This window comes from Camelus ferus, chromosome 22 (genome assembly GCF_009834535.1).
Source record: "Camelus ferus isolate YT-003-E chromosome 22, BCGSAC_Cfer_1.0, whole genome shotgun sequence".
Taxonomy (NCBI): Eukaryota; Metazoa; Chordata; class Mammalia; order Artiodactyla; family Camelidae; genus Camelus; species Camelus ferus.
The window spans coordinates 24110863-24138084 of NC_045717.1; the positions used below are offsets into that span (position 1 = coordinate 24110863).

Consider the following 27222-nt stretch of genomic DNA (forward strand, 5'->3'; position numbering starts at 1 on the left):
AGTGGGAGGGGCCGGGGACACTGCTCCCCATCCCACAGCGCCATCCTCCCGCACCCAGGACAGCCCCAGAGGATGATCTGGCCCGGATGTCAGCTGTGCTGGGGGACGCCCTGCGCTGAATGATACACCGTGAGCCAGACCCCCCACTGCATCCATGACCTCACTGAATTCTCATCATGGGCACGTGTTGGGTCCACAATTAGCCCCATCTGATGGGAAAGCAGAGAGACCAAGACCGTCCCTGGCCAGACACCTGGCAAGATTTTGTAAAATCCAAGCTGTCTACCTGAGTGCATTGAAGGCACCACAAATGACAGCTACTGTTATTTTTATGGACAGCCAAAAAAAAAAAAAAAAGACACCAGATGCCTCCCACCCTCGCCCAGGCTGGGCCTGCGGCCCGGAGTCCCTTCCCCCATCCGGCTCCCTGCATTTCCGCCGACCGAGCAACATAACCGCCAACCTATTCAGCCTGAACAAGCTGGCGGAGGAGCCCTCCCATATCCTGAAGAAAGTCTCAACTCTGTTCTGCTTTATCGGCTCAGGTGACCTCACCGCAGACCTTGGACTGCAATGCCACGTTTCTTTAAAAAGAAAAAAAAAAGGATTGCCAATACGCTAGAACATTCGTAAAAACAACAGCCCTCCTGCGCCCTGCTGGAAATGGCACTGCTTTCTATCACGATGAGCCTGGTCTGCCTGCTGGCAGACCAGACTTCCTTCGAGGTGCTGCTGTGGGTGCCTTTGTCCCCTGCCCTCCTGGCACTGTCCGCACCTCCCCAAGGCTGGGCCACTTCCTGGTCGTGCAACCTTGGGGAAATTGCATCACACTGAGGCCTGGCTTCCTGACCCGGAAGACAAGGGAGACAGAAACAGCTCCAGTGGCAGGGTGGGGAGTGAGCACGGGGAAGGGAAGGAGCAGCAGTTAGAGGTTGTGTGGGAACACAGAACCTTCTGAGAACTTCAAAAGCTGCACTCAAGAAGGCAGACTTATGAGCTGTCACCACTGCTGACATCCTGACTGTTAAAGGCATGAGGCCATGTCTCCCGCACTGGGAGGGCTGCTGTTACTACCAGAAGTTTCAAAGATGTCTGTATGGATTAGGTATGACCTTACCGATGGAGGGAGATAGGGGTTTGGTTACGTGTGTAGACATTTGTCAAAACTCCAAATGTCCACTCAGGACGTGTATCTCACTGTACAAATTTTATCTAAAAAACAAGAACCACAAACAAATACAACACCGTAGTTAAGGACAGGCATGCTGAAGGGTTTAGGCGTGACGTGACTCAGTGCCTGCAACTTACTCTGAAATGCATCCCCCAAAATAAACGGGCTTCCGGAAGTGACAGGCAGAGCTATAGCTGCGTGCTAAAGCACAGATGTAAAACGCCTGTGCTAAAAGCCAGGGGTAGGTGTTTAGGTGCTCGGGGCTCCTTCAACTTTCCTGTATGGTTTTTAATGTAAAAGTTAAAATGCCTGGTGCCTGGCACTCAAAAATATTCCCTCCCTCGAACTTAAAAGGACTCAATCCATTCTGCCTTTGAATAACGCCATGAACGGTTTAGCAAGTGCACAAGGGAGGTTCTTGGAAACTCTGTGGAAAGAACTTCTGCTCAACACAAAGCCTGAGGGGCGAATCAAAGTCAGTTTCGATGCCACCAAAATGAGCCCCTGTCGGAGGACGGGGAGAAAACCAGCACCCTAGGGACGCTCCACTCCAGGCCCTACCTCTCCACATGCATGCGCCTTGCAGAGTTCGCGGATCGGCCTCCCCTCCCCGGGCAGGGCTCGCTAACTTAGGTTGTTAAGACATTCAAGTCATCGTATCTCTAGCAGGAAGCAAGCGAAAGGTCTCCGAGGGCCCCACGAGCCCAAGAAATTAATCATCACGTTTCATTTCCAGTAGGCATCACAGGATCCTCCCAGCCCCCAAAAATCCTGGCCAGGCGGGGAGCGTTTATTTTTCAACCTAGACACCAGATGGCGGCAGTACCCAGTTCAAAACGCGACAACAACAAAGTCGGGCAGAGAGCCCGACTGAACACTTTTAATCTAGTGTAGTCTCTACACAGAGGTCCCCACGGCGCGCCCAACTCCAGGACGGCTCCGGCGGACAGGACCCCCACTTTCTGGGCACATCTTCTCCCACTGAGGGAAATCCCGCTCGTAACCCACCCCCACCACAAGACACCAACAGAAATGGAAACCGCCCAGGGATGCCACTGGAGAAAGCGTCCCCCAAGTGGGCAGCCAATAAAGCAAGGGTGGCCGTTTTAAATTGCTACAGAGGCTGGGGGCGGGGGAATCTCAAAGAAAGGAGAGAGAGGGGCAGGGCTGGCAGAAAACTCAATCCCCTGTTCAGGGGCAGCCCCACCGCCACCGCCAGAGAGCAGGCCCAGAGTGGCGGAAATTCCTGATTAGCAAGCGCCATCTCCGACCCTGAAGGAGCTGATCCAAATACCTAGAAAACCCTGTGGGGGTCAGAAGCTAAGAAGGTGCAGACAGTGAACCATCGCTGTGTGTTTCAAAGAAAAAGCCAGTCCCTTCCATCTTAGTGTCTAAGTAATCATTCTAGGCTCTTCCTCGAAATTCATCAGCCTTCCATGAACCACCTCCAACTTCTTTTATCTAGAAACTTATTTTGAGGGGAGCTTCAAAAAAAAAAAAAAGGAGGGGGTGCTGGGAGTTTCAAAGCCCCCAAATGCAGTCGATTCGGGTGCCGGCTGCCTGCCCAGTGTGTCAGTCTACCAGTCGAGCCTTTGTTCCTCGCTCAGGCATTGGAGGTTTCTGTAGAGAAGAGGACCGGACAAGGCGGGAAGAGTGTGTGTGCGGTGCCTGGATGAGGCAAGAACAAAGGTGCTGGGCGGGCAGGCAGGCAGGCAGGCAGCCTGCAGGGCGGGTTTACCTGCTTGCCCCTGTAGAAAAGCCTCTGCAGGCCTGGCTCCACGTTGAAAAGCTCCTCAATCTTCTTCCTCAGCTCTTCCACCTTGGTCAGCCTGGACAGGGAGCTCACAATATGGGCCTCCTTCCCGTCCATGGTGCGAACCTTGAGCCACATGGTGCCTGCTGGTGCTGAGAAGGGGAGAGAGCGGGACCCCTAGGTCAGTTCTGCGGTCACCACCACCACCACCAGGCCGGGCCATACTCAGGTCATCCTTGCTATTGTCCAGACTGCGGGTACCAGGAAACTCCAAGAACGCCCTCCAGGCTCCCTAATCCCCATACACTGCCAAAGCAGGCCCAGGGCCTGGCCTAGTGAATTGAGGAGTTAATGCATTAATGACTAACACGGGTGGAGGATTGAGTAGGGAGGGGGAATTAGGGGAGAGCAAAAGGCATCTGGGACCACTCAGTCAGCCCACCCTGCGTTGCAGAGAAGAGGAAAACAAAACAAAATACCAACGTCCAGAGGAGGAAGGGGGACACAGCCAAACGATGAGGGGCCGAGTTTGTTCATTCATTCATTCATTCATTCCCTGAATTAATACTGTTGCAACAGAGAAATCCAAAAGTTCGGCTTAGGTTGGAACTTTAGAAGTCCCAGGGAACTCAACTGAGTGTGACTGAAGAGTAAGGACCCCACCCAAGACCCAGGAGCTCCCGACCCCGGGTGCCTGCTGCCCCCCGCCGCCCCCCCGCGCGCGTGCGCGACGCGGTAGGCCCCGCGGTGGCCATGGCAACCGACCGCCCCGTCCCGGCCACCCCCGAGCGCGCGGCGCTACTCACCTCGGCCCCACGGCCGCCCCGCGCGCTGGCCTGCGTTCCCCGGACCCCCACGTACCGCCCCGGAGCCCCTCTTGTCCTCCCGCCCGCCCGCGCGGGCCACGCCAGCGAGCCCACGCCCACCCCCACCGCCGGGACCGGCCGAGGGGCCCGCGCGCCAAGTCCCGCCCCCTTTCACTTGAGCCGCTTCACTCACTGGTTCTGCCGCGTCCGGCCGCCCCGCCCTGCTCGCTCCCTATTGGCCCAGACGCGCCCGGGGAACTAAGGGCGCGCGAAATCAGGCTCGGGCGCGACAATTGAATCGCGGGGCGCCCCGCGCGCAGGCGCGGAGCCTGACATCCTCCCCCGCGGCTGGCCAGGCCCTCCCCCACCCAGCCAGGGCGACCCCCGCTGGGCGCAGGGGATGTTCCGCTCGCCCCTGCCTGAGCCCTGACTGCCAGGGGCGACCGCCAAGGGCCGGCCAGGCGAGAGGCAGTGCCTGAGACCGCGTGTAAGGCAGCCCTAGCGCAGTGCACGCGTGTGCCCGTGCTGACCGAGCGTACCCGACCTCTTCAGAAGGTTTTGCAAAGTTAACACGCCGGGTGCGCCGGGTTCTCCCACACACACACACACCCCCAGCCAGGGCTGGCACCCCGATCTGCCTGGCAGCTCACCTCTCCAACCGTCCGGATCCACTTGCCTGCCTGCGAGCCAGCCGTTCTGGGAATAGCAAAGTAGCCGCGTGCGTGGTCGGGACCCCGCGCGGACGTGCGTGTGATCCCGAGCGCCCGGACGGCCAGCACTGCCCGCCGCGCTGCCAGCTGCTCTGATTTTTTTCCCGCGAAAACTCGGCGTTTGGGAGTTGCGGGGCCACGGGAGGCCGCGCCGGGGGCGGGCGCCTGCCTGGTGATTGGCCGCCTCAGTGGCGGGAAGCGAGAAAGGGGGTGGGGGGCGCCCCCGCCTCTGTCCACCCCACACACACTCCGCCCAGCGGGCCACGGCCCCGCCCAGCCCTGCGCGCTCTGTTGGGCGCGCCCAGCGTGCAACGGGGCCGGTGGCGGGACCTGGGCCCCCCACTAAGCGTGCCCTCCAGGAGCCCTAGGGACCCCCCACCCCGGGGCAAGGACCCTTCCCAGGGTAGAGACCCCCTGACCTCCTAAGTCTGTTCCATCAGCCCCTCTCACCAGGCGTTCATTGACAGGTAGGGCAAGGAAAGCAGGAATCAATGTCTAAATTCTGCAGGAGAATTTGGGGCGGCCCCCCAGGAGACCGCCTGCACCCCGATGACAGGCCTGATGCCCAAGCCCCATTTCCTAGCGTCAGAGCCCGCCAGAGCTCCCCACCCTACCCATCGGCAGGGCTTGTTTGCTGGTTTTTCCCGCCTCGTTTTCCCGCCTTCTGGCTGTCCAGGCCGGCAGGGCTGCCCTGCCCCCCTGCCCTGCCTGCTCCCTTCTGGCCAGTCTTGGCGGGCACACAGTGATCCTCGCTGGTCATCTCCAAAGTAACTGGACAAGGTACTCTGAACTGAGAGCCCAACAGTGGGCAAGGCTGATCCTGTTAGTGGTCTCCCGAAGGTTAAATTCTTATCCCAGGAGACAGGCAAGAAATGAATAAATAAAGCAAATCATTTCAGATACCACGTGTGCAATGAAGACAGGACAATAGGTGGAGAGTGACCAGCAGTCATGTTGGGGGTGGGGTGAGAGGATATTCTAGTTGTGCTGGAGAGGTGGGCCTCTCTGAGCAGATGACATTTGAGCTGAGATCTGAGATGAGAAACCAAGGACAGAGGAGTCGAGGAGGGAAGAGCAAACTTAGAGGCCGGAAAAGGCTTAGAAATGTAAGAAGAGCAGCAAGGAGGCCAGTGTAGCCAGACAGACGGGGCAAAGAGGAGGGCGGGAGCGGATGAGGTCAGAGGGGTGTCGTATAAGACCTCGCAGGCCACCCGGGGGACTTTGGTCTTTCTTTTGAGAGCCATGGGTAGCATGGGAGGGCTGTGAGCAGAAAAGTGGTGAGCTCCAATTTATGTTTTTACAAGGGTTCTCTAACAACATGTAGAGTTTCTTCTATCTTGGCACTGGTGCTTCTGCTTTGATTTCCCCTGGTTGGTAGACAGATGAATGGTCCCCCAAAGATGTCCACACCATCATCCCTGGAGCCTGTGAATGTAGTACCTTCCATGGCAAAAGGGACTTTGCAGATGGGATTAAATTCAAGATCGTAAAATGGGGAGATTAACCTAGATTATCTGGGCTGGCCTGATGTCATCACAAGGGTCCTAATAAGTGAAAGAGAGAGGTGGGAGGGTCCAGTGAGGGGAAAAGTGACAGTGGAAGGTTACAGTGATGAGTCCAAGAGGCGAGGAATGCGGGGAAGCCTCTAGAGGCTGGGAAAGACAAGGGAGTCTCTCCTAGACCCCTAGAGCTCAGTCCTGCCAGAACCTTGATTTTAGCCCCTAAAAACCCCTTTCAGACTTCTGACCTCCAGAACTGTAAGAAAGTTAATTTGTGTTGTTTTAAGGCATGGAATTTGTGGTAATTTGTTATAGCAGCCATAGGAAACTAACACACTCCAATCTGAAGTCCAGAGGCTACTGTTAAATTTCTCCACCTGCCAGACTCCGTCAACACGACTGAGTGCATTTCTAGATGCTCAACCATCAGCCATGATGAGACCACACTGCAGGTGTCAGCAGGTATCAAGCAGGCCTACCCAAGCTTGAGAGGCAGATGAGATCTTCCAAACTGACGACACCTACCCCAGGAACCGGGCTCATTTCTGTTGAAAGCATATTATGTTTATCCCTGTGGTTGCAAAAACCCAACCTGGCCCAAAGAGGAAATACACCATGTTTTCTTCATGGACATTTTGTGCAGGGCACAGCCCAGGCTCCTTGGATCTCTGAGGTTAAGTGACACAGAAAGAGGTGTCTGGTTTCCCCTGCAGGAAAGACCTGGAGCAGTGGTGATGCAGGGCCCCACTGCTCTAGTCATTCTGAGAGAGTCAGAAGGGTTGGTTGGGTTCATTAACAAACATGAACAAGAGACTAGGCCAAGCATCTCCAAAAGAAACTTACCAACCAGTTGGGAAGACAAGATGTCGGTGTCTACAAAAGACATCACAGCAAATAAATCAAGAAACAACCAGCGTCTAGAGAACAGACACTTGTAGAGCCTCTTCTGCTTCAGTGTCCCTCCCACCTAGGCACTGGCCCACTTGCAAATTGGGGACCAGGAATAACCATTTCCCTTTTGCAAAATGATTCACACTGGAAGGTCATGAAGTCATTCAACAAACATTGATAGGCCTCCCTTGTCTGAACCAGGCCCCAGATCTGGCAGACAAAGTCCTGCCCTAGAGGGATTTCCCATCTGATGGAGGAGACACAGGCATAAAGACACGTGTCAGTGGGGCATGGAGATAGGGCTTCACGATGCTGTCTATGTTTCAGTGGGACACACAGTGCTCTGAACAGCTTGAGGACACAGCAGATTTCACATCCTGGCTGTAGCTACCATTTTCCTTCTAACACAGCCTGGTATCAATAGAGAACCATTAAAGTGAAAATGACTGTATTCACAATCACAGACCAGGCATCAATATATGAGCCCTGAGGGGTGTACACACCATGATTGGGGGCCAACTGATGGGGCAGAAAACCCCTCTGGGCTCCTTGAGGATTTTAAAATGCCCAAGCTATTGCCCACCCCCAAACAACAACCTTGCCACCCATCATGGCCATTGGGAACCCCTTCCCAGAACCCTGGCTGGATGATGTCATAGACAGGTGATGTCACTGCGGCCAAGGAACCGGGGATCTCAGTGACATGGGGGAGGGGGGAGGATGTTTCTCTGCCACCCCAACCCCCCATGTCTGTGGTGAAGTCAATCGAATTAATGCTGCCCAAGGATGCGGTCTACCTGGCTGGCTCCACCATAAAAGGGCAGGTGGTTCTAACTCTGAACAGTACCCTGGTGCATCCCATAGTGAAGGTGGAGCTGGTGGGAAGAGGTTATGTGGAGTGGAATGAAGAAATTGGGGCCTCCCGTGATTATAGCCGGGATGTTATTTGCAACAACAAGGCCGACTATGTGCACAAGACAAAGACGTTTCCAGTGGAGGGTAAGGACGAGGCTGGCAGCCAACCCTAGCCATAATAAGAACCAGGATCTGGGAAGGTAAACACATCTATTAGTCAATCAACAAACCAACAAACCTCTAGGGATACCAGAAACAGGCAGAGGATTGGTTCCTGTGGTCACATGGAAAGATATAGGAGGCGGACGACCAGTAGAGATCTTCAAGGGAAAGAATAACTAGACCCCAACTCTGCCACATTCAGATTTCAGGGCTGGACAGACATCAGGGAGCCTGAGATGTCCTTTCCAAAATGTGTTCTTGGGGGTGTCTCCAGGTAGTCTACAGTCAAGCAGAATACTTGGCCAATGGTTGGCTAAACAAAGTTTAATTTTAGACTTTTTCAATTTTGAGAGGGTAGTCAGGGAAGGTCTCTCCAAAGAGATGACTTCTGAGCTCACATCTGAGTGATACAAGAGGTACCAGCCTTGCAGATACCTAAGCTGGGCCTTCATACTCAGCAATTCAGCCACCTCTCTGTGTCCCAGTTAACCCATCTGGAGAATGGGAATAGGAAAAAGGCCTGCCTCCTAAGATTGTCTTGAAGACTTAACAACCTAATGGCGTGTAGAGCGCTTAGAATAGGAGGGGGTATATAGTAAGTGCATGATAAGTGTTAGTTCTTTCAACCAAAACACTCCCCCGCCCAACACCACCTACAGCATCAGATACCACCCTTCCCCATTTCCGAGAGAAGCATCACTGCCCCTCAGAAGCATCAGCCTCAAACAAATACTAAGCACCTACTGTATGCCGTGCACCGAAGGCCAAGCCTCTGAGAGGGCAGGGAGATTTGCCTGCCTTGCTCACTGCTGTAAACACTGCCTAAAACAGCCTCTGGCACACAATCTGGCCCCAAGATGTGTTTGTTGAATGAATGTGTGAACAAACCATGAAGGCAGGACCTCCAGTTTCCCTGGCCCCAAGCAGGGATGAGCAAGTCCAGGTTGGTGGTCCAGGGAAACTGGAGGTCCTGCCTTCATGGTTTGATGCCTTCACCATCCCAGCTGCATCACCCACCCAGGGCCGCCCTCTACAGCCCAGCTGAGACCTAATGTTTATGGGCCTAGGCTTTATTGGTCCCTAAGATCACATAGCTCAGCCTAGCTCCGGGACAGACAGGCCAGATACAGAATAACCCTCAAGACAATAGACAGAGAGGGAAAAAAAGATTCTAGAACCTTCTGATGGCATTGGTGTGTTTTGCTTTCAGATAATTGGTTAAGTGCAGGCAGCCACACCTTTGACTTCCATTTCAACTTACCTCCCAGGCTCCCTTCTACCTTCGCCAGCAAAATCGGCCACATCTTTTACTTTGTGCAGGCCTTCTGCATGGGCCGGGAGCACATTCTAGCCAAGAAGCGAATGTACTTGTTGGTTCAAGGGACTTCAGATTTCCACGCAGAAAACCTACCGCAGGTAGTGATGCAGGAGGAGTGGGGGGAGGGCTTGTCCTCAAAGCTCCCCAGAGGCAGGGGGAGGCGGGTGGGCAGGAGACAGAGAAAGCCCCGACCCAGAAGAAGGGAAGGTGTGAGCTGCTCCTCCTGCCCAGTGAGTTCACGAAAGGTGAATCAGAAACTAGGGCAGGAGCAAAGCCAGTGGCTCTCAACTGGGGTGATTCTGTGATTCCCACAGGGGACACTGGGTGATGTCTGGGGACATTTGTGGGTGTCACAACTGGGAAGGGAGAGCAGTGGCATTGAAGGGGCAGGGTCCAGGGATGCTGCCCAGGGCCTCAAATGTCCTAGAGCCCATGGTAAATCAAGAGCAAGCAGAGGCCCCGCTGTGACCTCCTGAGCTGAGAGTCCTAGGCATTGGGTGACTCTCCGGGAACTTTGATAATGGAAATGGTGAACCCTACCACAAAGAAAGGAAAGGAGGTGGCCTCTGTCCCGGGGGAAGGAAGGGCCAGTGGCATGGGTCACTTGAGCAGAGAATTTTAGATGGCTTTTAGAGGCCACGTGCAGAGGCGGAAGTCTGGGAGGGTGGAGTTCTGTTGGCCAAAGTCACTTCACCTCCCCAGGGACCCAGAGAGTGGTGGCAGAGAGGGCTGGCATTTTAGTTTTCCAGGTCCATGTTAAAATCCCAGCGTCCCCATCCACCTGCTGTGTGACCTTCTGCTAGCGATGTTGCCTCTCTGTACCTCTATTTCCTCACCTGTCAAATGGGCATAGAGGTGGTACCTGCCGCCTAGGTATCAGAAAGAGCAGAGTAGACTTGACACAGTTCCAGGGCCTTGCCCAGTGCCTGGCACAAGTGGTGGGGTGGCCCCACAATATTTATGCTCCACCAATCTTGTCACTGCTGCTGCCGCCTCCAGTAGTCTTACCTGTGTAACAAGGATCCTCTCTAACCCAGCTGAGCTCAGGGAACAAGGTTCCAGGGGATATGTTTAGAGGGGTGAATCAGCCCTGAGGTGAACAGACCTGAGCCCAAGGCCCGCTTGACCACCTGCTCCCTGTGTGACCTTGAACAGGCAAGGTCCCTTCTCCAGCCTTCCCCTGAAAGCTAATCTAGAATACAGGGGGCACAGGGCAGGAGTTGGGACCAGACCTGGCTTGAGATCTCTGTGGCCAGACACTTCATTAGCCGACGGCCTTGGGCAATTAACAGCACCTCCCAGAGCCTCAACTGTCTCCATCTGTACAATGGGAATAATAATAACACTTTCTTCCATGGGTGCTTGTGAAGAGTGCACAGCACTCAGCACAATGTCTTCACACAGGAGATGCCCGATAAGTGGGAAGAACTCAAATCACTATGATAGCAGCAAAGAGAGTTATTACAGATACATTCTAAGAGTATCAGAATACAGTATTTTTTCAACTACCCAGTCCTGTTTTAATCAGATTATTAGGGGTAGGGTGAGGACAGGAGCTGGTGGACTAGGGAAGAGGGTAATTCTCTGGTCCAAGTAGAGGTAGAGTCTTGACCTCCAAAGCCTGTCTTTCTCAAAGCAGCCGAAGGGAATCAGGCGATGACCCTCCTCTGCCTTCCAGGGTTCCCACCTCCCTTGGGGTAAAAGCCCAAGTTCTCCTCGTGACCCACAAGGCCCTGCACGACCTGTCCCTGTCCCCTCCCTGCCTTCACCTCCCCCTTCTGTCCCCCTTGCTCACTCTGTTCCAGCCAAACAGGCCTCCTCACTGTTGCTCACATCAGGCATGGACCTGCCCCAGGGCCTTTGCACAGGTTGTGCCCACTGCCCAGAACATTGTGTATGACTTTCCTAGCCTTTCCCTTCTTCCTTCAGATCTTTGTTCGGAAGCCACATCTTCAGTCACCTGCATTGCTCATGGCCTGATGACCTGCCACAACCCCCATGGAGGGCAGTTTAGCCATATCTAGCTAAATTAAAATGAATATCCACTATGCCCCAGCCACTTCCCTTCTAGAAAATTCTCCTACTGCTATCCTTTCACATGTGTGTGCAATGACATCTCACTGCACTCTCTGTAGTGGCAAGAAATTGGAAACAGCTTAAAATTCTGTTGCTAAGGGAATTAAAGTAGCAGTACACAGTCAGAGGTAAACTCTATAGACACAGCAGAGACAGACAGAGACAGAGACAGAGACAGACTGAAGCAGCTCCGCATCTCCAAGTGACCGGGTTGAATGAATAAAGCCAAGTTCAGAGCAGTATGTCTAGCCTGCGCCGTTGGTGGTAAAAACAAGAAAAGCAGGCACTTCCTTGCAGGTGTAGCAAACAAACGTCTCTTTCCAGGGACCAGAGAAACTGACAAAGACACTGCCCCTTGGTAGGAGAGCGGGGGAGGAGCAAAACTTTCCCCTTTCTACTTTTTTTTTAAACATCTTTACTGAGATGCACTTCCCATAGCTTGTAATTCACCCGTTTAAAATGGCCAGATCAGTGGTTTTTAGTGTGTTCTCAGGGATGTGCAGCCATCACTACAGTCAGTTTTAGAACATTTTTATACCCCACCAAAGAAATCTTGAAGCCCTTAGCTGTCACCCGCAAACCTCCCTGTCCCCTCCCCTAGTTCCTGGCTACACCTCATCCATCCACTCTTTGTCTCCATGGATTTGTCTGGGCTGGACTTTTCATATAAATGGAATCATACACCATGTGGCCGTTTGGGTCTGGCTTATTCCACCGAATATCATGTTTTCAAGGTTCATCCACATTGTAGTGTCAGGGCTTCGTTCCTTTTGAAGCATGAGTTGTATTCCAGTACAGGGATGGAGCATGCTTTGTGTATCTATTCATCTCTTGATGGATGTTAGTTTCCACGTCTTGGTTATTATGAATCGTGGTGCTACAAACGTACGTTGTCCAGGTTTCTGTGTAGACATAGCTGTTCATTTCTCTGGGGTAGATGACTGTGAGTGGAACTGCTGGGACAGACGGTAACTCTAGGCTTCACAGTTCGGGGAAGAGCTAGACTCCTCTCCACCACCGCTGCCGCATTTTACATTCCGACCAGCCGTGCACGAGGGTTCCAGCTTCTCCACACCCCCTTCTCCCTCTGCACATTTATAATTTTGAAAGATATAACCCATTGCCTCTTCTAACAGGCAGTACCACTGGGTAGAGGACTTGTCCCAAAGACCTTTTCTAACTATCAAGTCTCAGGGAGTCCCCCACCCCGCCTCCCGTTACTCCCGTTACTCCCTCGCCACAGCTTCACCACTGTGTCTATCAGAAATGTGCTATTTACAAATGTATCCATCTCCCTGACCAGAGCAGGAGCTGTGCTGGTCTCCCCTGCCATGGATTTTGCCTTGAACTTGGCACCACGCTGATGCAAGTCAATACTGCTTGACTGAATGTATCCCCTCAAAGTTTCAAATATGCCAAGGGAATATAGGGGGTCCCAAGAAACTCCTAGATCCAGAAAATCGATGTTAAGTTTGTACCCCAACATCCCTGGAGATCAGGGCCCTTTGGCCACCCTGCCTGCGTGGGGTCTCTGCTAGACCACCACAAATGTCTCTTGGCACCTCCTTCAGGACCAGGACGGAACTACGAGCTTGGTCTTGAGTTAGGGCAGCGAGTCCCTTAGAGGCTGCAGGGTCCTAACGCATGCGGCGAATTTTCGAATAAGACTGGAGGAGTTTAGAATGAAGTGGCCTGCAATTAGCCTTCCACAGAGGAAGGGAAGTGTAGGGATGCTGAAGATAGGCAGGGGCCAGAGGCAGAGGGCAGGAGTGAGGTCGAAGGGGTCAGGGGTCGGCTCCAGGTCTGCAGAGGAAAGGCACTGGATCGGGAATAATGTTTTTCAAACCTTGGGTCATGACCCATTAGTGGGGTTCAAAATCCATTTAGTAGGTTGCAAAGCATATTTTTCCAAAATGGAAGAAGAGGCAAGACCAAAATTTAAAAAGTCAGAAAAAATCAATTTTTATGGGTTGCTAATGTTGTTTTTAATATAAAATAAGAAAATTGAACAGAGAATAAAATAAGTTAAATAGAAACAATTAGAAAAAGTCCATTTGGTGGGTTGCAATTAATGTTTTAAATGAAAGAATAGAATAGAATGTGCTAGAAAATATACATCTGGTGGGTTGCAACAAAGTTTGTTTTTATAAAACTGATGTGTAGAACAGTATTGAACAGTATTGAATGAGTAAAATAAAATAGAAATTACCAAGAAAAATTAGTTTGGTAGGTTACAACATTTTTGTTTTATATAAAACAAAAGAATAGAATAGAATAGAATAGAATAGAATAGAATAGAATAGAATAGGAGGAAGTAGGCTAGAAATAACAGGAAAATAAGTCCAGAGGGTCCAACCAACATTTTTTAAACAAATAAACTGAGTAGAATAGAGTAAGATGGAAATTATCAGCAGACACATAGCAAGGATAAGCATTATTTCATGGAACTTCTTTCTTTCATAGATCTAGATGTAGGGGGCATACAGATTTCTGGGTTTTGCCACAATGTTAAAATCTCTATGTTTTAACTCTGAGTTGTGGTTTAAAAAGAATAATATATGACAAATACTGTATGTGGCCTGTAAAGTGTAAAACATTTATTATCAGGCTCTTTACAGAAAAAAATTTGTCAACCCCGTGTCCTGGAGCAAATTTTTCTCCCCATCATTGTAGTATAGTTGATTTATAATATTACATTAGCCTCAGGTGTATAACACAGTGATTCAATATTTTTATAGATTATACTCCACTTAAAGTTATTACAAAATAATGGCTATATTTTCCTGTACTGTATAATTTATCCTTGTTACTCATTTACTTTATTCATAGTAGTTTGTGTCTCTCAATCCCTACCCCTATCTTGCCTCTTCCCTCTTCCTTCTCACCACTCATAACCGCTAGTTTGTTCTCTGTATCTGAGTCTGTTTCTGTTTTGTTATATACATTCGTTTTATTTTTTAGATTCCACACTTAAGTGTTTATATAGAGTACTTGTCTTCCTCTGCCTGATTTATTTTACTGAGCATAATACCCTCTAGGTCCATCCACATTGCTGCAAATGGCAGAATTTCACTCTTTTTATGACTGAGTAATATTCCACTGTGCATACAAACCACATACTCTTTATCCATTCATCTGCTGATGGACACTTAGGTTGCTTCCATATCTTGGTTATTGTAAATAATACCGCTATGAACATTGGAGTGCATGTATCTTCAAATTAGTGTTTTTGTTTTCTTTGGATATATATACCCAGCAGTCAAATTGCTGGATCATATGGTAGTTCTACCTTTAGTTTTTTGAGGACCCTCCATACTGTTTTCCACAGTGGCTGCACCAGTTTACATTCCCACCACCAGCGTACAGGGGTTCCCTTTTCTCCACGTCCTCGCCGACATTTGTTATTTGTAGGCGTTTTGATGATGGCCATTCTGATGGGTGTGAGGTGCTGTCTCACTGTGTTTTTGATTTGCATTTCTCTGACGATTAGCAACGGTGAGCCTTTTTTCATGTGCCTATTGGCCATCTGTAACGGTGTCTTTGGTAGAACAACTCTTCCTTGCATGGAAGCCCAAGAAAAAGCATCTCTCGGATGCTCCTTCTAGCTGTTTTATGATATCAAAGACATGGGAACAATATACATGTCCATCATGGATGGGGGACAGGTAAATAAAGTATTTTCCTACACACACCAGTGCCATTGTAAAAACAAATGAATCAGGATTGCAGGCACCAGTGTGAATGCCTTTTGAACACAGAATGTTGAGCTAGAAAAGCAAGTTGCTGGAAAACATATAAGGCTTGATTTATTTAAAGCATTCAAATATGTAAAACAATACTGTGCATTTCGATCGAATGTAGATATACTCCTAAACAATATGAACATTTGCTTGAGAATGACAAATGTCAAATTCTGATGATGGCTACCTGTGCAGAGAAGGGGGCAGGGAGCAAAGAGGCGAAGCACACAGAACCCTGCAGATTTCAGATGAACTGGTAATAATGTTCAATTTCTCGCGGTGGCTGGAAGTCACATGTGAGCTTGTTACATTACGTTTTACACACTTTTTACTAAAACAATATATCTTGTTGCGGTCCCTCCGTGTGTGTAGTGAAAGAACAAATGTGGAGGTCCGAGAAAGTGATTACTATAAAATTCAGGATAGTTGCAGTCTGAGGGCAGAGTTGGGAGCTTAGCTCAACTGAGAGACTCTGGGGGAAAACCAGCAGATGTTTACTTCTTGACATGGATGGTTATTATAGTAATTCACAAAGTCACACATTTGCCCCATGGGGTTTTTGGTATCTGTGCTGTATTTCCTAATAGCATTTAAGAGGTTTTTTTCATGCATAGATAGGATAAGCCCCCAAATTCAGGATAATGGTTACTTCCTAGAAGGAAGAGCAGGGAATGACAGTGGGGAGGGGTCCCTGGGGGCTTCAGCTAGATCTCTGATGTTCTATTTCTTAAGTGAGTCGAGATCTAAGCAAATTAGAAGAAGTCCTACATGCTGATCAAACAGGTAGTAGGAACACGGCTATGGTGTGCTAGTAAAGGGTTAACAACCAGCTCTGGTGCAGGGCAGCCCTGATTTGTACTCTTTGCCAATTTTCATGGTGTAAATACCCTCATTATGGCCAATTTCAAGATACCACCTGGACATCTCTAATGTGGAGTGGGAAGGGGGTTTGGAAGTATTTATTACACTATTCTCTTTTTGTACACTTAAAAGGAATACACACCCACACACGTGTGCACACAGACACACACACACTCACACATACCTGTAAAAGTATCAAGTTCCTCTGGAAGAAGGCCCAGGAAGTAAAAGCGGAGGGCCAGTCATTGTAAGCCCACCCACATCACATCAAATCAATTTTGTTTTTTGGAATTTGAGGGGTTCTTTTTAATTGAAATACAATCAGTTTATAATGTTGTGTCAATTTCTGGTGTATGGCATAATGTTTCAGTCATACCTATACATACATATATTCCTTTTCATATTGTTTTTCATTATAGGTTACTACAAGATATTGAATGTAGTCCTCTGTGCTATACAGGAGAAACGTGTTTAAGGCTGCATTTTGAGGCTTTTATTTAAATACGTTACCTAATTTCAACTCTACTATTGCCTTTTCATGATTCAGAGCCCGTAATATTTTCTTCTTAAATCTGAGCTACTTGAGTAAGCCCTAGGTCTTGGGCTTAGGCTGTGAGACAAGTCCCTGTCTTCCAGAAAACTAAAGCTCAGAGAAGTCAAGCCACTGGTTCAAGGTCACACAGCAAGTGAATAATGGAGTTGGAGATAAAGCCAGGGTCTTGTGGATTTCTTAGGCTTATTTTGCAGAGAAGGAAATTGACACTCGGAATGGCAATGGGCTTAGATTAAAGCCCTCTGATTAAACGGCAAAGCTGGGAGATGACTTTTGGCTGCAAAATCCCCAAGACTCCGGATTCCATCTCCATGCCTTTTACTAGGAGAGACTGAAAAGCCTCAAGTTTTGGAGAAGCGATAGTGGTGGACTGTCAGGCAGGCAAGCGGATCTGGTGGAGGTGGCCTCACAAGTGTCTATTCCCCCCTCGACTTATAGAATCCTCTGCTCGTGGAGGCTGAGAAGAAGGTCTCCTACAACTGCTGCAGCCAGGGCACCATCTGCCTGCAAATCCAGATGGAAAAAAACACCTTCAGGCCGGGGGAGAGGGTCATTTTCACCACGGAGATCAACAACCAGACCAGTAAGTGCATCAAGACGGTCATCTTCGCCCTCTACGCCCACGTGCAGTACGAGGGCTTCACGCCCAAGGCGGAGCGACGGTCTCGGGTGGACAGCAGTGAGCTGCTCCGGCAGGAGGCCAACACCCAGATCACACCCTTCAACACCACCAAGATCATCAGCACCTTCCACCTCCCGCCGGTGCTGTCCGTGAGCGGCGGCTCGCAGGACAGTGAAATCATGAACACCCACTACGAGCTGGTCAGCACTGTGCACCTGCCCTGGTCCATGACCAGTGTGAAGGCCAAGGTGCCCATTGTCATCACCAGCAGCCCCGTGGACTCAGACAGCTGCATGCTGATGGAGGGAGCAGTGCTGCCCATGAGCTCAGATTGTCAGAATTAAATGCCCAAACGTCTAAATAGTAAAAGCTTTATCAGACTCTAAGGCGGGTCCTTCCTTGGTCTGACACTGATGGTTTTCAGATGAGTCAGGGCATGGGTGGCATGTGGCCTGAACCTCACCAAGCTCCAGCCCTGCAGGCATCCACTTGTCCTATCCCAAGAAAGAGTACTAGATGCCAGGAGAGGACAAAGGGAACTGACAAGGCCTTCCAGGACCCTGCCCCAGTTGGCAGCCCAGACCCATCTCCTTGTGAGCTCTCTCAGTGCCTCAACCAGGGATCCCCAGCTGGGAGTGATCTGCCCTCCAGAGGATGCTAGCAAAGTCTGGTTGGATTGGTTGGCCCGACTAAGGGGAGCAGGGATGCTTCTGGCATCCAGTGAGTGGGGGCCAGGGTTGCTGCTCCACCCACAGGGCCCAGGACACCCCCCCCCCATGGAGAACGACCTGGCTCCAAATGTCAGCAGTGCTGAGCAGGAGAGACCCGGGCTGGGGCCATTTATGGGGACGGGTGGTTGTTGAGTCCCCGGACTGGGTCTGTGGGCATCTTACCCAAGTCAAGTCACAGGCCTCCTTCACTCACAGCCCCTCTGGGGCTCTCCTGCTTCACGCAGGATAAAGCCCAGGTCCTCCCTCCTGGCTCATCTGCACATGTCCGACCCATCAGCAAGTCACAGGGGCTCTTTCTCCAAAATCTCCCCGGAACCCTCCCATTTCTCTCCCCTCCTCTGCCTCTACCTGTTCCCAGCTTCCTCAACAGTCACCTGGACCAGTGCAGTTGCCTGCATCTGGGCCTCCGGGTTCCTGACCTTACCTCCCCATCCTGTCCTTTCTGCAAATAAAACTCCAGGACACCCAGTTAAACTTGAATTTCAGAAGAACGATTATTTTTTAGCATAAGTCCCCCACCATACACTTTTTTAAATTGAAGTGCAGTCAGTTACAATGTGTCATTTACAACGTTGTGTCAATTTCTAGTGCACAGCATCATGTTTCAGTCATCCATATACGTACGTATATTCCTTTTCATATTCTTTTTCATTATAGATTACTGCAAGGTATTGAATATAGTTCCCTGTGCTATATAATAGAAACTTGTCTATCTGTTTTATATGTAGTAGTATCTGCAAATCTCGAACTCCTAATTTATCCATTCCCACCTCCTTCCCCCCCAGGTAACCATAAGTTTGTTTTCTATGTTTGTGAGTCTGTTTCTGATTTGTAAATAAGTTCATGTCTTTTTTTAAAGATTCTACATATAAGTGATATCCTATGGTATTGTTCTTTCTTTCTGGCTTCACTTAGAGTGATAATCTCCAGGTCCATCCATGTTGCTGCAAATGGCATTATTTTACTCTTTTTTAGGGCTGAGTAGTATTCCATTGTGTGTGTGTGTGTGTGTGTGTGTGTGTGTATGGTGTGTGTATATATATGTATGTATATACATATATATATGTATGTATATACATATATATATGTATATATGTATATATATATATATATATATATATATATATATATATATACACATACCATAGCTTCTTTATCCAGTCACCTGTCGATGAGGTCCCCCACCATATTTGGGATATACTTCTGCTTTTTAAAAAAATCATTCGTTGGTTATCTGATGTTCCAATTTCACTGAGCATCCTGTATTTTTTAACTGGCAATCCAATTCCCCAAGCAACTAAAAGACTCTCCACATAAATCAGGTCACCACACCCATTGACTTAAACTTTTAAAACCTCTATCGGGTGCCCCCTGCACTCGCTGAGGCCCACTAGGTCCTATGTAGTCAGGAATGAAGGAATGGGCCAGAAATGCTGCTTCCGGGCTAATGACTCTGAAATATTTCTCCAGGCACCGCAGGCCACAAAATACCCACACCTGCCTCACCCCTGCCGCGGGCCCTCCATCAGCCATGCAGGCAGGAGGCATATACACTTGAATGGTAGACCCAAGGCTTCCCAGAACATTTGGAGATGCTGTTTTAGATCAAACCTTTTGGAGGGGAGGGAGTGCAGGTAAAATGCACAGATTTACTTATTTTCTGATTCTCTCTTGAAAAAAAATTTTTTATGGGAGCGATCTCTCACCTTCAGCCACGTTTTTAGGGCATCTCCAAAATAGCTTGGGTGGAGGTCCTGGCTCCCTGGAGGGGGTGGTTGCTAGGCCAGGGTGGGGATATACCCCTGCTGGTTTGAGTATGTGATCTTCCCTTTGGAGTGGACAAAAGGATCCAACCCTGGGGCGGTGTCCTTCGGCTGCCCCTCTTCCAGAAAACTCTGTCCTTAGCCTTAGCCAGAGCATCCTTGAGGCTCTGGAGGCCAGGTCTGGGCCATCCCCACATCCCCAGAACTAGGTCCAGAAGGGCTATGATCTTCAAAGCTGCAGAGCAAATGCCACCTCCCCCAGGAAGCCTTCCAGGCATACCTCTTGTCCTCCCCAGACCGAGTCCCTTCCTCCATCTGGTTCTGACCACTTGCACTGCAAAAGGTCTTTGTCCAGCTCTGTTCCATGTGCTGGGGGAAAATTAAGTTGGGGGTACCACAATGGAGTCCTCCTCAGGACCCCAGCACCCCCCCATCCCCAAGTGGTTGTTCAATATATAACAAGTGATTGTTATATACTATATGACAGCACTGTTCAGGATGCCACTGCTCTTGGATGGTGGGATAAAGCATTTCAAGAATGCCAGAAGTTAAAAAATAAATAAATAAATTTTAAAACAGGGGGTACCTCCCCAGTACCTCCATTAAAAAATGTGTTAGTGCAGTACTGAAAAAAAAGTGTGAGAAGTGAGAAGTGCACCAAAAACCAGCTGGTGACTGACCCCATAGCTGAGGTGTCATCAGGCTGGAGGAAGGGGCGCCTTTGAACCAGAGCGAGGCCTTGGATTTGCTCCCAACTCGGCCCACTTCCTTCTGGTTTGAGACAAGGGTTTTCTCCTCTCTAGGCCTCAGTTCTCCCATCTGTAAAATGGAGAGAACAATGGTGTTCGCCTCGAGTTTGTAAAAGATTAAAAGGGCTAGTACATGCACCACTTTCAGGAGAACATCTGGCACACAGCAAGCAGGGGCCAGATGCCAATGATAAGTTTTAGTATTTGTTTCCCTTCCGTGGGCTTCTCAAATGCCAACAGCTCACCAATCAGGTCCCCGTCACCTCCACGTCACCAGTGGTCATCAGGGGTTATCTTCCTTTGACTGTCTCAGAATTTTCACTTGGAAAAAAATCCAGTTCCTATAGAAAAGAGTTGAAGGAACGATACAACAGATGATCGTCCACCTCCAGCCTCCAACTGTTGATTGTGGCTATATTTGCTCTTTTCTTCTATTTCTTTCTCCCAAACTGTAGCATCATCATGCTTGGTCCCTACACTTTGCACTTTACCCTGTACCCTGAGAAGTAGAAGCATCTAGGTAACCATAGTAACACCGTCTCTCTCAGGGCTCTGACATAGATGCAATTCCATCATCTCACTTATATACACTCCATATTCTGATTTCCCCACTGTCCCAATATATCTTTTTTATTGTAAAACACACACAACATAAACTTTACCACCATTATCACTTTAAGTGTACAGTTCCACGGCATTAAGTATGTTCATTGTTGTCCAGCCATCCCCATCATTCAGAATTTCCCAGCTTCACAAACTGAAACTCTGTCCCCATTAGACAGTAAACCCCTGTTCCCCTCACCCCTGGCTCCTGGCACCCACTTTCTGTCTCTCTGAATTGACCACACTAGGGACCTCAAATTAGTGGAATCAGATAGTATTTGTCTGTTCATGACGACTTATGTCATCAAAGTTTCTCCACATTGTAGCACATGTCAGATTTTATTTTTTTAAAGGCTGAATAATATTCCATTGTATGTTTATATCACATTTTGTTTATCCATTTATTCATCGGTGGACACCCGTTTCCATCTTTTGGCTATGGTGAAAAATGCTGTGGACACGGTGCACACATACATATCTTTTTGAGACCCTGCTTTCAATTCTTCTGTGTATACATGTGGAAATGGATTTGCTGGATCATATGGCAATTCTATGTCTAATTTATGAGAACTTGCTATACTGTTATCTACAGTGGCTGCATCATTTTATACTCTCATCCATTGTATCTTTTATAGTTGGGAGGTTTGGGGGCAGGGAGGTGGCTGACAAATGTGGCATTCAACGGGAAACACACATGGAATTTTCTTGTCACATCTCAGGTCTTCTTTTTCATCAAGTAGGTCCCTTGGCTTTTTTTGTGTGTTTTGCAAGAGTCACTTCTCAGGGGCCAGTTGTTTTGCAGAATCTCCCACAATCTGATGTTTCCTCACAATGAGATTCAAGTTGTGCCTTTTGGGCAGTGAGATTTCACAGGTGATACTGAGTCCCCCTCCCTGTGTGGTACCAGGAGGCACCATGTCATCTGTCATGATGTCGATCTGTCACCATACTGGTGGTGATATGAACCTTGGACCACTTGGTTCCAGTCATATTGACCAGCTTTCCCCATTACAAGGGAATTTTTCCTGTTGTAATTGCCAAGCAATCTGTGGGAAAGATATTCCAAGATTATGTGACCAACTTATCTCAGAACCTTTCACGCAGTGGTTTCCGTACCCCCCTTGCTTGAATCAGTTACTACACTAGAGGGTGGTTGCAAAACTGTGATTTTTCTAATCCTATAGACTCCTATATTTGCCACCTGCATAGTTCTGCAAAGAGGGCCTTTCTGTGCTCCACTCCTTCACCCGTCCTGTCTGTCTAACCTTTCTCCAGCATTCCTTATAGCTGATCATTTCCTCTTTACTCAAACATCCTCTTCCCTTGATTTCCCTGATGCCACGCTCTTTTCACTCTTCTCCCACCTTCTCGGACTTTGTATTTAGGGTTTCTGCCTTCTTCAAAGCCATAGGACCCATGCCTCTTCTTCTCACCCTCCTCTACCAGGTCCTGAAACGTGGATGACCTTCAAAGTTCATTTCTATAGATTTCACTCCTTGCTCAACATTTTGAACTCTGGAAACGCTAGTCCAATGGCATTGGGCTTGATCCTGTGGCTTAGGTGGGAATGTCTGGAGTGCTTTTCTTTGGAGATGGACCAGAGAGTTAGGATTGGAGAAAACAGATTTGAAAAAATCACTCTACTGACCCTGTGGATGGAATAGAGTTGAGAGAGAACACAAGAGTAGAGATATGTTCAGGAAGCTGCTAGGTCTGAATAATAACAGAAATAATGAGGACAATCGTAATAATACCATGGCACAGATTGCTCCTTTTCCATCCAACATTCTTTCCTCCTGGGCACATGGCTGGACTACATTTCCCAGCACCCCTTGCACTTAGGTGAGGTCATGTGACTGATCTGGCCAATGGGGTGCAAGAGGAAGTGATATAAGTCACTTCCAGTCTGATCCTTTAAAAATTTCCCTTGAGACCCTTCTTCATTCTTTCCCCCTTTTCCAGCTCCTTGGGGAGGACTGTTTGGAGGAGAGCTGCTCAGGAAACTTGATCTGTACTTGATTATTGCATACCCAAAAAAGATAACTTTACTGAATGAATGACCTCCACTAAAGTTGGGAATTTCTTATTCCAGCCATTGGTTAACACTAGGATTTCTCCACTCCGTACCATTGACGCCTGGGATCAGATAATTCTTTTTATGGCAGACGGTCCTGTGCTTTGTAGGATCTTGAGCAGCCTCTCCAGCTTTTACCCGCTAGATGCCACTGGCACCTCCTCCCCTAGTGGTGACAACAAAAAATTTCTCCAGACATTGTCAAGTGTCCTCTGAGTGGGCAGAGTCACCCCCAGTTGAGAGCCTCTAGGGTACTCTAATCATACAAGTAGCCACATTTTTGGAGGCCCTTGGACACTGTAAGGATATGGACCTGATGTGGCCCCAGCTACACCTGCCATCTCATCTTCCCCCATCCCTGCATCTGCCTGCTGCTCCCTCAGCTCCCTGTTTCAGTGAAGATCCCACTTGAGGGTCATCACTGACTTCTTTTTTTTCAAATTTGCTAATTCTGTGGTTAATATGTGTGTGTGTGTGTGTGTACACATATACATATCTTTCATCACTGACCTTTTATTCTCCCAAGTTCTATTTGTCTTACTTTCTACTTATTAAACCCGTCTACCCACCTCTCTCCATGTCCCCTGCCACCATCAATGCTTGCCTGGACTATTGAGGTAGCCACCTCCCAGGTGGCTCTGGTTTCACTCTTACCCCTGCCCCCTACAGTCCATTCTCCACATAGCAGCCAGAGAGAGAGCTCAAAATGCAGTTGTGATCACAGGTTCAGCTAGGGCTGGAGAAGCTGCTTCTAAGACTCCCTCACGTGGCTATTGGCAGGAGGCCTCAGTTCCTTGCTACGTGGGCTTCTTGGGTGTCCTCACAACCTGGCTACCCCTGGGGCAAGTGACACGAGAATGAGCAAGGAAACTATGGTGCCTTTTATGACCTAGTCTCAGAAGTGTCATAGGCATTTGACATAATCACTTCTGCCATATTTTGTTTGTGAGAAACAAGTCACTAAATTCAGCCCATACTCACAGGGAAGAGAATTCGTTTCCACCTTTTTTTCCTAAACAAGTGTCAAAATTGTGAATGTATTTTTTAAAAAATCACATTCCCCAACCAATCCCTTGGCAAATTCTATTGGATCCACCTTCAAAATCCTTCTAGACTGTTACCCTTTCCCTTACCACCAGCTTGGTTCAGCAACCTGAGTGTCCATAAACAGATGCTGAATACACAAATGTGGTCCATCCATACAATGGAATATTATTCACCCTTAAAGAGGAAAGACATTCTGACACTCGTTCCAACGTGGATGAACCTTGAGGACATGATGCTCAGTGAAATAAGCCAGACAGAAAAAGACAAATATTGTGTGATTCTATTCACAGGAGGTCCCTAGAGGGGCCAAATCTATAGAGACAGAAAATAGATGGTGGGGGCCAGAAGCTGGGGGAGGGGAGTGAGTGAGTGTTTCATGGGGACAGAGTTTCAGTTTGGGAAGATGAGAGAGTTCTGGAGATGGAGGTGGGGAGGGTCGCACGACAGTGTGAGTGTGCTTAACGCCACTGAGCTGTGCACTTAAGAATGCTTTAAATGGTAAATTTTCTGTTATGTGTATTTTACCACAATTACAAAATTTTAAAACATCCAACCCCTACCATGCCCCATACCGTGCTGTGTATTACATCACTTAATCCTCTCCATCATCTGTGAGTTAGAGACACTGATCATCACCCCATTTTGTAGATGAGATAACTAAGGCTCAGAGAAGAGCAGTGATTTGCCGAGTGCTCACAGTCAGAATTGGACCCCCTAGCCCCTGTGCATACTGCCTCTCCATGAACCACAGTGGTTACTATTACTGCTTCATCCAAGAAGGAAGGAACCCATCTCAGAGACACAGAGCTGAGGGGCTGACAGCATCAGCCAGGGTCCCTTGGGGTCAGTGAGTGGCCGAGCTGGGATGGGGACCCTGGAGGTCTGAGCCCACATAGCCACTGCAGGCTTGATCTGAGAAAAGGAGCTGGGGCTGTGGGTTTGAGTCTTCATTTATACTGCCTTTCTGGGCCTCAGTTTCCCTTACTGCAAAACGTGACAGGATGCTCAGGAAGCAGCCAAGGGGAATGGGTACCTGGGAAGGCCCAGGAGTCCAAAGCACAGGCTCGCTGAGCCTTAGCTTCCTCATCTTTAAAAAGGACATTATATTTAATAATAATTATTATTATTTTTCACCTCCACAAGGCTCTACCTTTGGGACTGGGCTGTTCTCAGCAGGGGGCCATCCTGGGCCCTGTGGGGCGTGGAGGAGCATCCCTGGCCCCCACCCACTGGACGCCAGGAGCTCCCCAATGAGACAACTAAAGAGGCCTCCAGACACCCCCAGGGTCTCCCTGAGTGGGACCCCCCTTGCTGTCCACATTATAGGGTTGGAGGCCTACGTTGCGTTAGTATATCTGATGGTAAATGCTAATGATTCCCAGCTGTGCAGTTTATGAGCTGTGGGGGGAGGTCATTTCCATTTCTGAGCCTCAGTTTCCTCATCTGTAGAACTCGGATTCAACCAGAGCCCCTCCCTCCAGAAGACTGGTTTCAAGGAACCAATGTCTATAAACATCCACCAAAGTAAGCGCTCATGGCAGAGGCACCATTGTTACCCCAGCTGGCATCTTCTAGAAGATTCTGGTCCGCAACAAAGGGCCCCTGCACCCTCCCTGCTGGCTACCTCCCCTCCAGGCCTCAGATTCGGGGACCACACAGGCGGGCGTTGGGAACACTTCCTGTGCGGTGGCGTCCGGTGCCCGCTGGGCCAGGTGGGCCAACGGGAGAACGCAGCTGGGGCCGCCCCACTTCCTGCCCCGGGTGGAGGCGCCTCTCATGCTCCTTTGCCCCCACCCCCAAAATAACATGCGCCCGGAACCAGAGCAACCAGCGCCAGCTGCAGCCTCCAACCTGGGGGACAGGCGGGGGCCAGCAGCTGCCACCACGGCGGCGCCTGCCCTGCAGGGAACGCCCCCCCTGCTGCTGCCACCTCCGGCATTCCAATCCCAAGAGGGTGACCTGGCCTCTCCCAAGGTCAGACATAGTCGCTCTGAGCAGGCAGGGCTGGCCCGGGGGGAGGGGACTTCTCTGCCACCCTGGGTGACAGGGGACCCACTCTGGCCAGAATCCCCAGACCCCAGGTGCCTCCACTCGTCACCTCAAGGGACCGTTTGAGGGGGAAGAGGGGCTGGTTACTAGGACAACAGCCCCCAACCTCCGCCTGGGAACAAAGGGGTAGCTGGGAGAGCCAAGGACTGTGTGTTCCTTCCCCGCCGGCGTGACTGGCACAGCCTGGCAGCTGGCACTCTGAGGGCTGGGCCAGAGTCTCCGGGCCTGGCCACCCCACACACGGCCACTCAGTGTGGGGGTGGCGGGGGTGGGTGGTGGCCGCAGCCCCAAGGGATCTGGTTCCTGGTCAGCTGCCCCCAGGCCTCTGTCCTTCCGGTACATTCTGACAAGGAAGTCTGCCCGCTCTGCCTGCAAAACTTCACAGAAAGGCCGAGGGGCCTCTGATGTCTGACTCACAGCAGGATGGGCCACCAGGATGGACGGGGACAAAGGCCATGTGGAGGCCGTCCCACTGCCTGGACCCCTGGCTCTGCTTTCCGGGACTGGGGGTGCCCAGTGGGACCCGCCTGGGCCGGGAGGGCCAGCACAAGGGGCCAGTGGGGCTGGGAGCAGCTCCCCTCCCCCAAGCTGCGCAGGGGGCAGCGGGCAGCTGGCGCCACCAGGGCTGGGGGGGCGGGGATGGGCCAGGGCCTGTATGTTAAAAGACCCCCGCTTCCCGCAGCGAGCACGCCAAGGAGACAAAACCCTGCCTTCTGGCCATCAGTCCGCAGTTGGTCAGGCTGTCCACGCATTGGCTGGAGCTGAGATGGCGGGGAAGACGTGGGCAGGCATGTCCTGGCTGGGGCAGGGTTGCCAGAAAATATGCAAGATGCGTAGGGAAATGAGTAATTTCTCAGCGTAAGTATATCCCTTGCAATATTTGGGACATACTTATGCCAAAAAATATTCACTGTGTATCTGAAATTCACATTTAACTGGGTGGCCTATATTTTTAGTTGCTATATCTGCAAACCTAGGCCAGGGGCTTTGGGAGAAGCAAAACTGCTTTCCAACGTCCCCCACTCCCCAGATTTGCTCTTCTGCTGGTCCCAGCCTTAGGAATGGCCCCACTGTCCACCCCTGATTGGACTCTCAGCCAGAGACCCATGTCAGCCTCACCTTCCACCTCAGCCAGTCCACTCTCCCTCCCATCTGCCCACGGCTCCCAGCAGACAGGGGCCATGAGCTC

The 27222-nt window shown here is 49.9% G+C and overlaps 2 protein-coding genes across 3 annotated transcripts in view; one reads left to right on the forward strand and one right to left on the reverse strand.

The window, feature by feature from the left end:
• Window positions 1–4552, reverse strand: part of UHRF1 (ubiquitin like with PHD and ring finger domains 1) — a 30263-nt gene extending 25711 nt beyond the window's left edge. The window contains exons 1-2 of one of the 2 annotated variants that reach the window (XM_032465851.1): window positions 4381–4552; window positions 2910–3076 (exon numbers count right to left, since the gene is read on the reverse strand). In XM_032465851.1, coding sequence (XP_032321742.1) covers window positions 2910–3062 — 153 coding nt within the window. In that variant the 5' untranslated portion in view covers window positions 3063–3076; window positions 4381–4552. Of the gene's footprint in view, window positions 1–2909; window positions 3077–3730; window positions 3811–4380 lie in introns of those variants that run through there. The other variant, XM_032465852.1, reaches the window with a different exon arrangement.
• Window positions 4553–7568: 3016 nt separating this feature from the next.
• On the forward strand, window positions 7569–17403 carry ARRDC5 (arrestin domain containing 5). Its single transcript, XM_006187940.2, has 3 exons — window positions 7569–7829; window positions 9058–9263; window positions 16834–17403. Exons 1-3 carry the CDS (start codon window positions 7577–7579, stop codon window positions 17359–17361), a joined length of 987 nt encoding a protein of 328 aa, XP_006188002.1. The 5' UTR covers window positions 7569–7576; the 3' UTR covers window positions 17362–17403.
• The last annotated feature ends 9819 nt before the right edge of the window (window positions 17404–27222 follow it).

Bases quoted from the DNA above. Each gene is read 5' to 3' on its own strand.
- ARRDC5 (XM_006187940.2), top strand. From the start codon at position 7,577: ATGTCTGTGGTGAAGTCAATCGAATTAATGCTGCCCAAGGATGCGGTC. The intron at 7,830-9,057 runs GTAAGGACGAGG...TTTTGCTTTCAG, and splicing joins AAAGACGTTTCCAGTGGAGG to ATAATTGGTTAAGTGCAGGC. The intron at 9,264-16,833 runs GTAGTGATGCAG...CTCGACTTATAG, and splicing joins ACGCAGAAAACCTACCGCAG to AATCCTCTGCTCGTGGAGGC.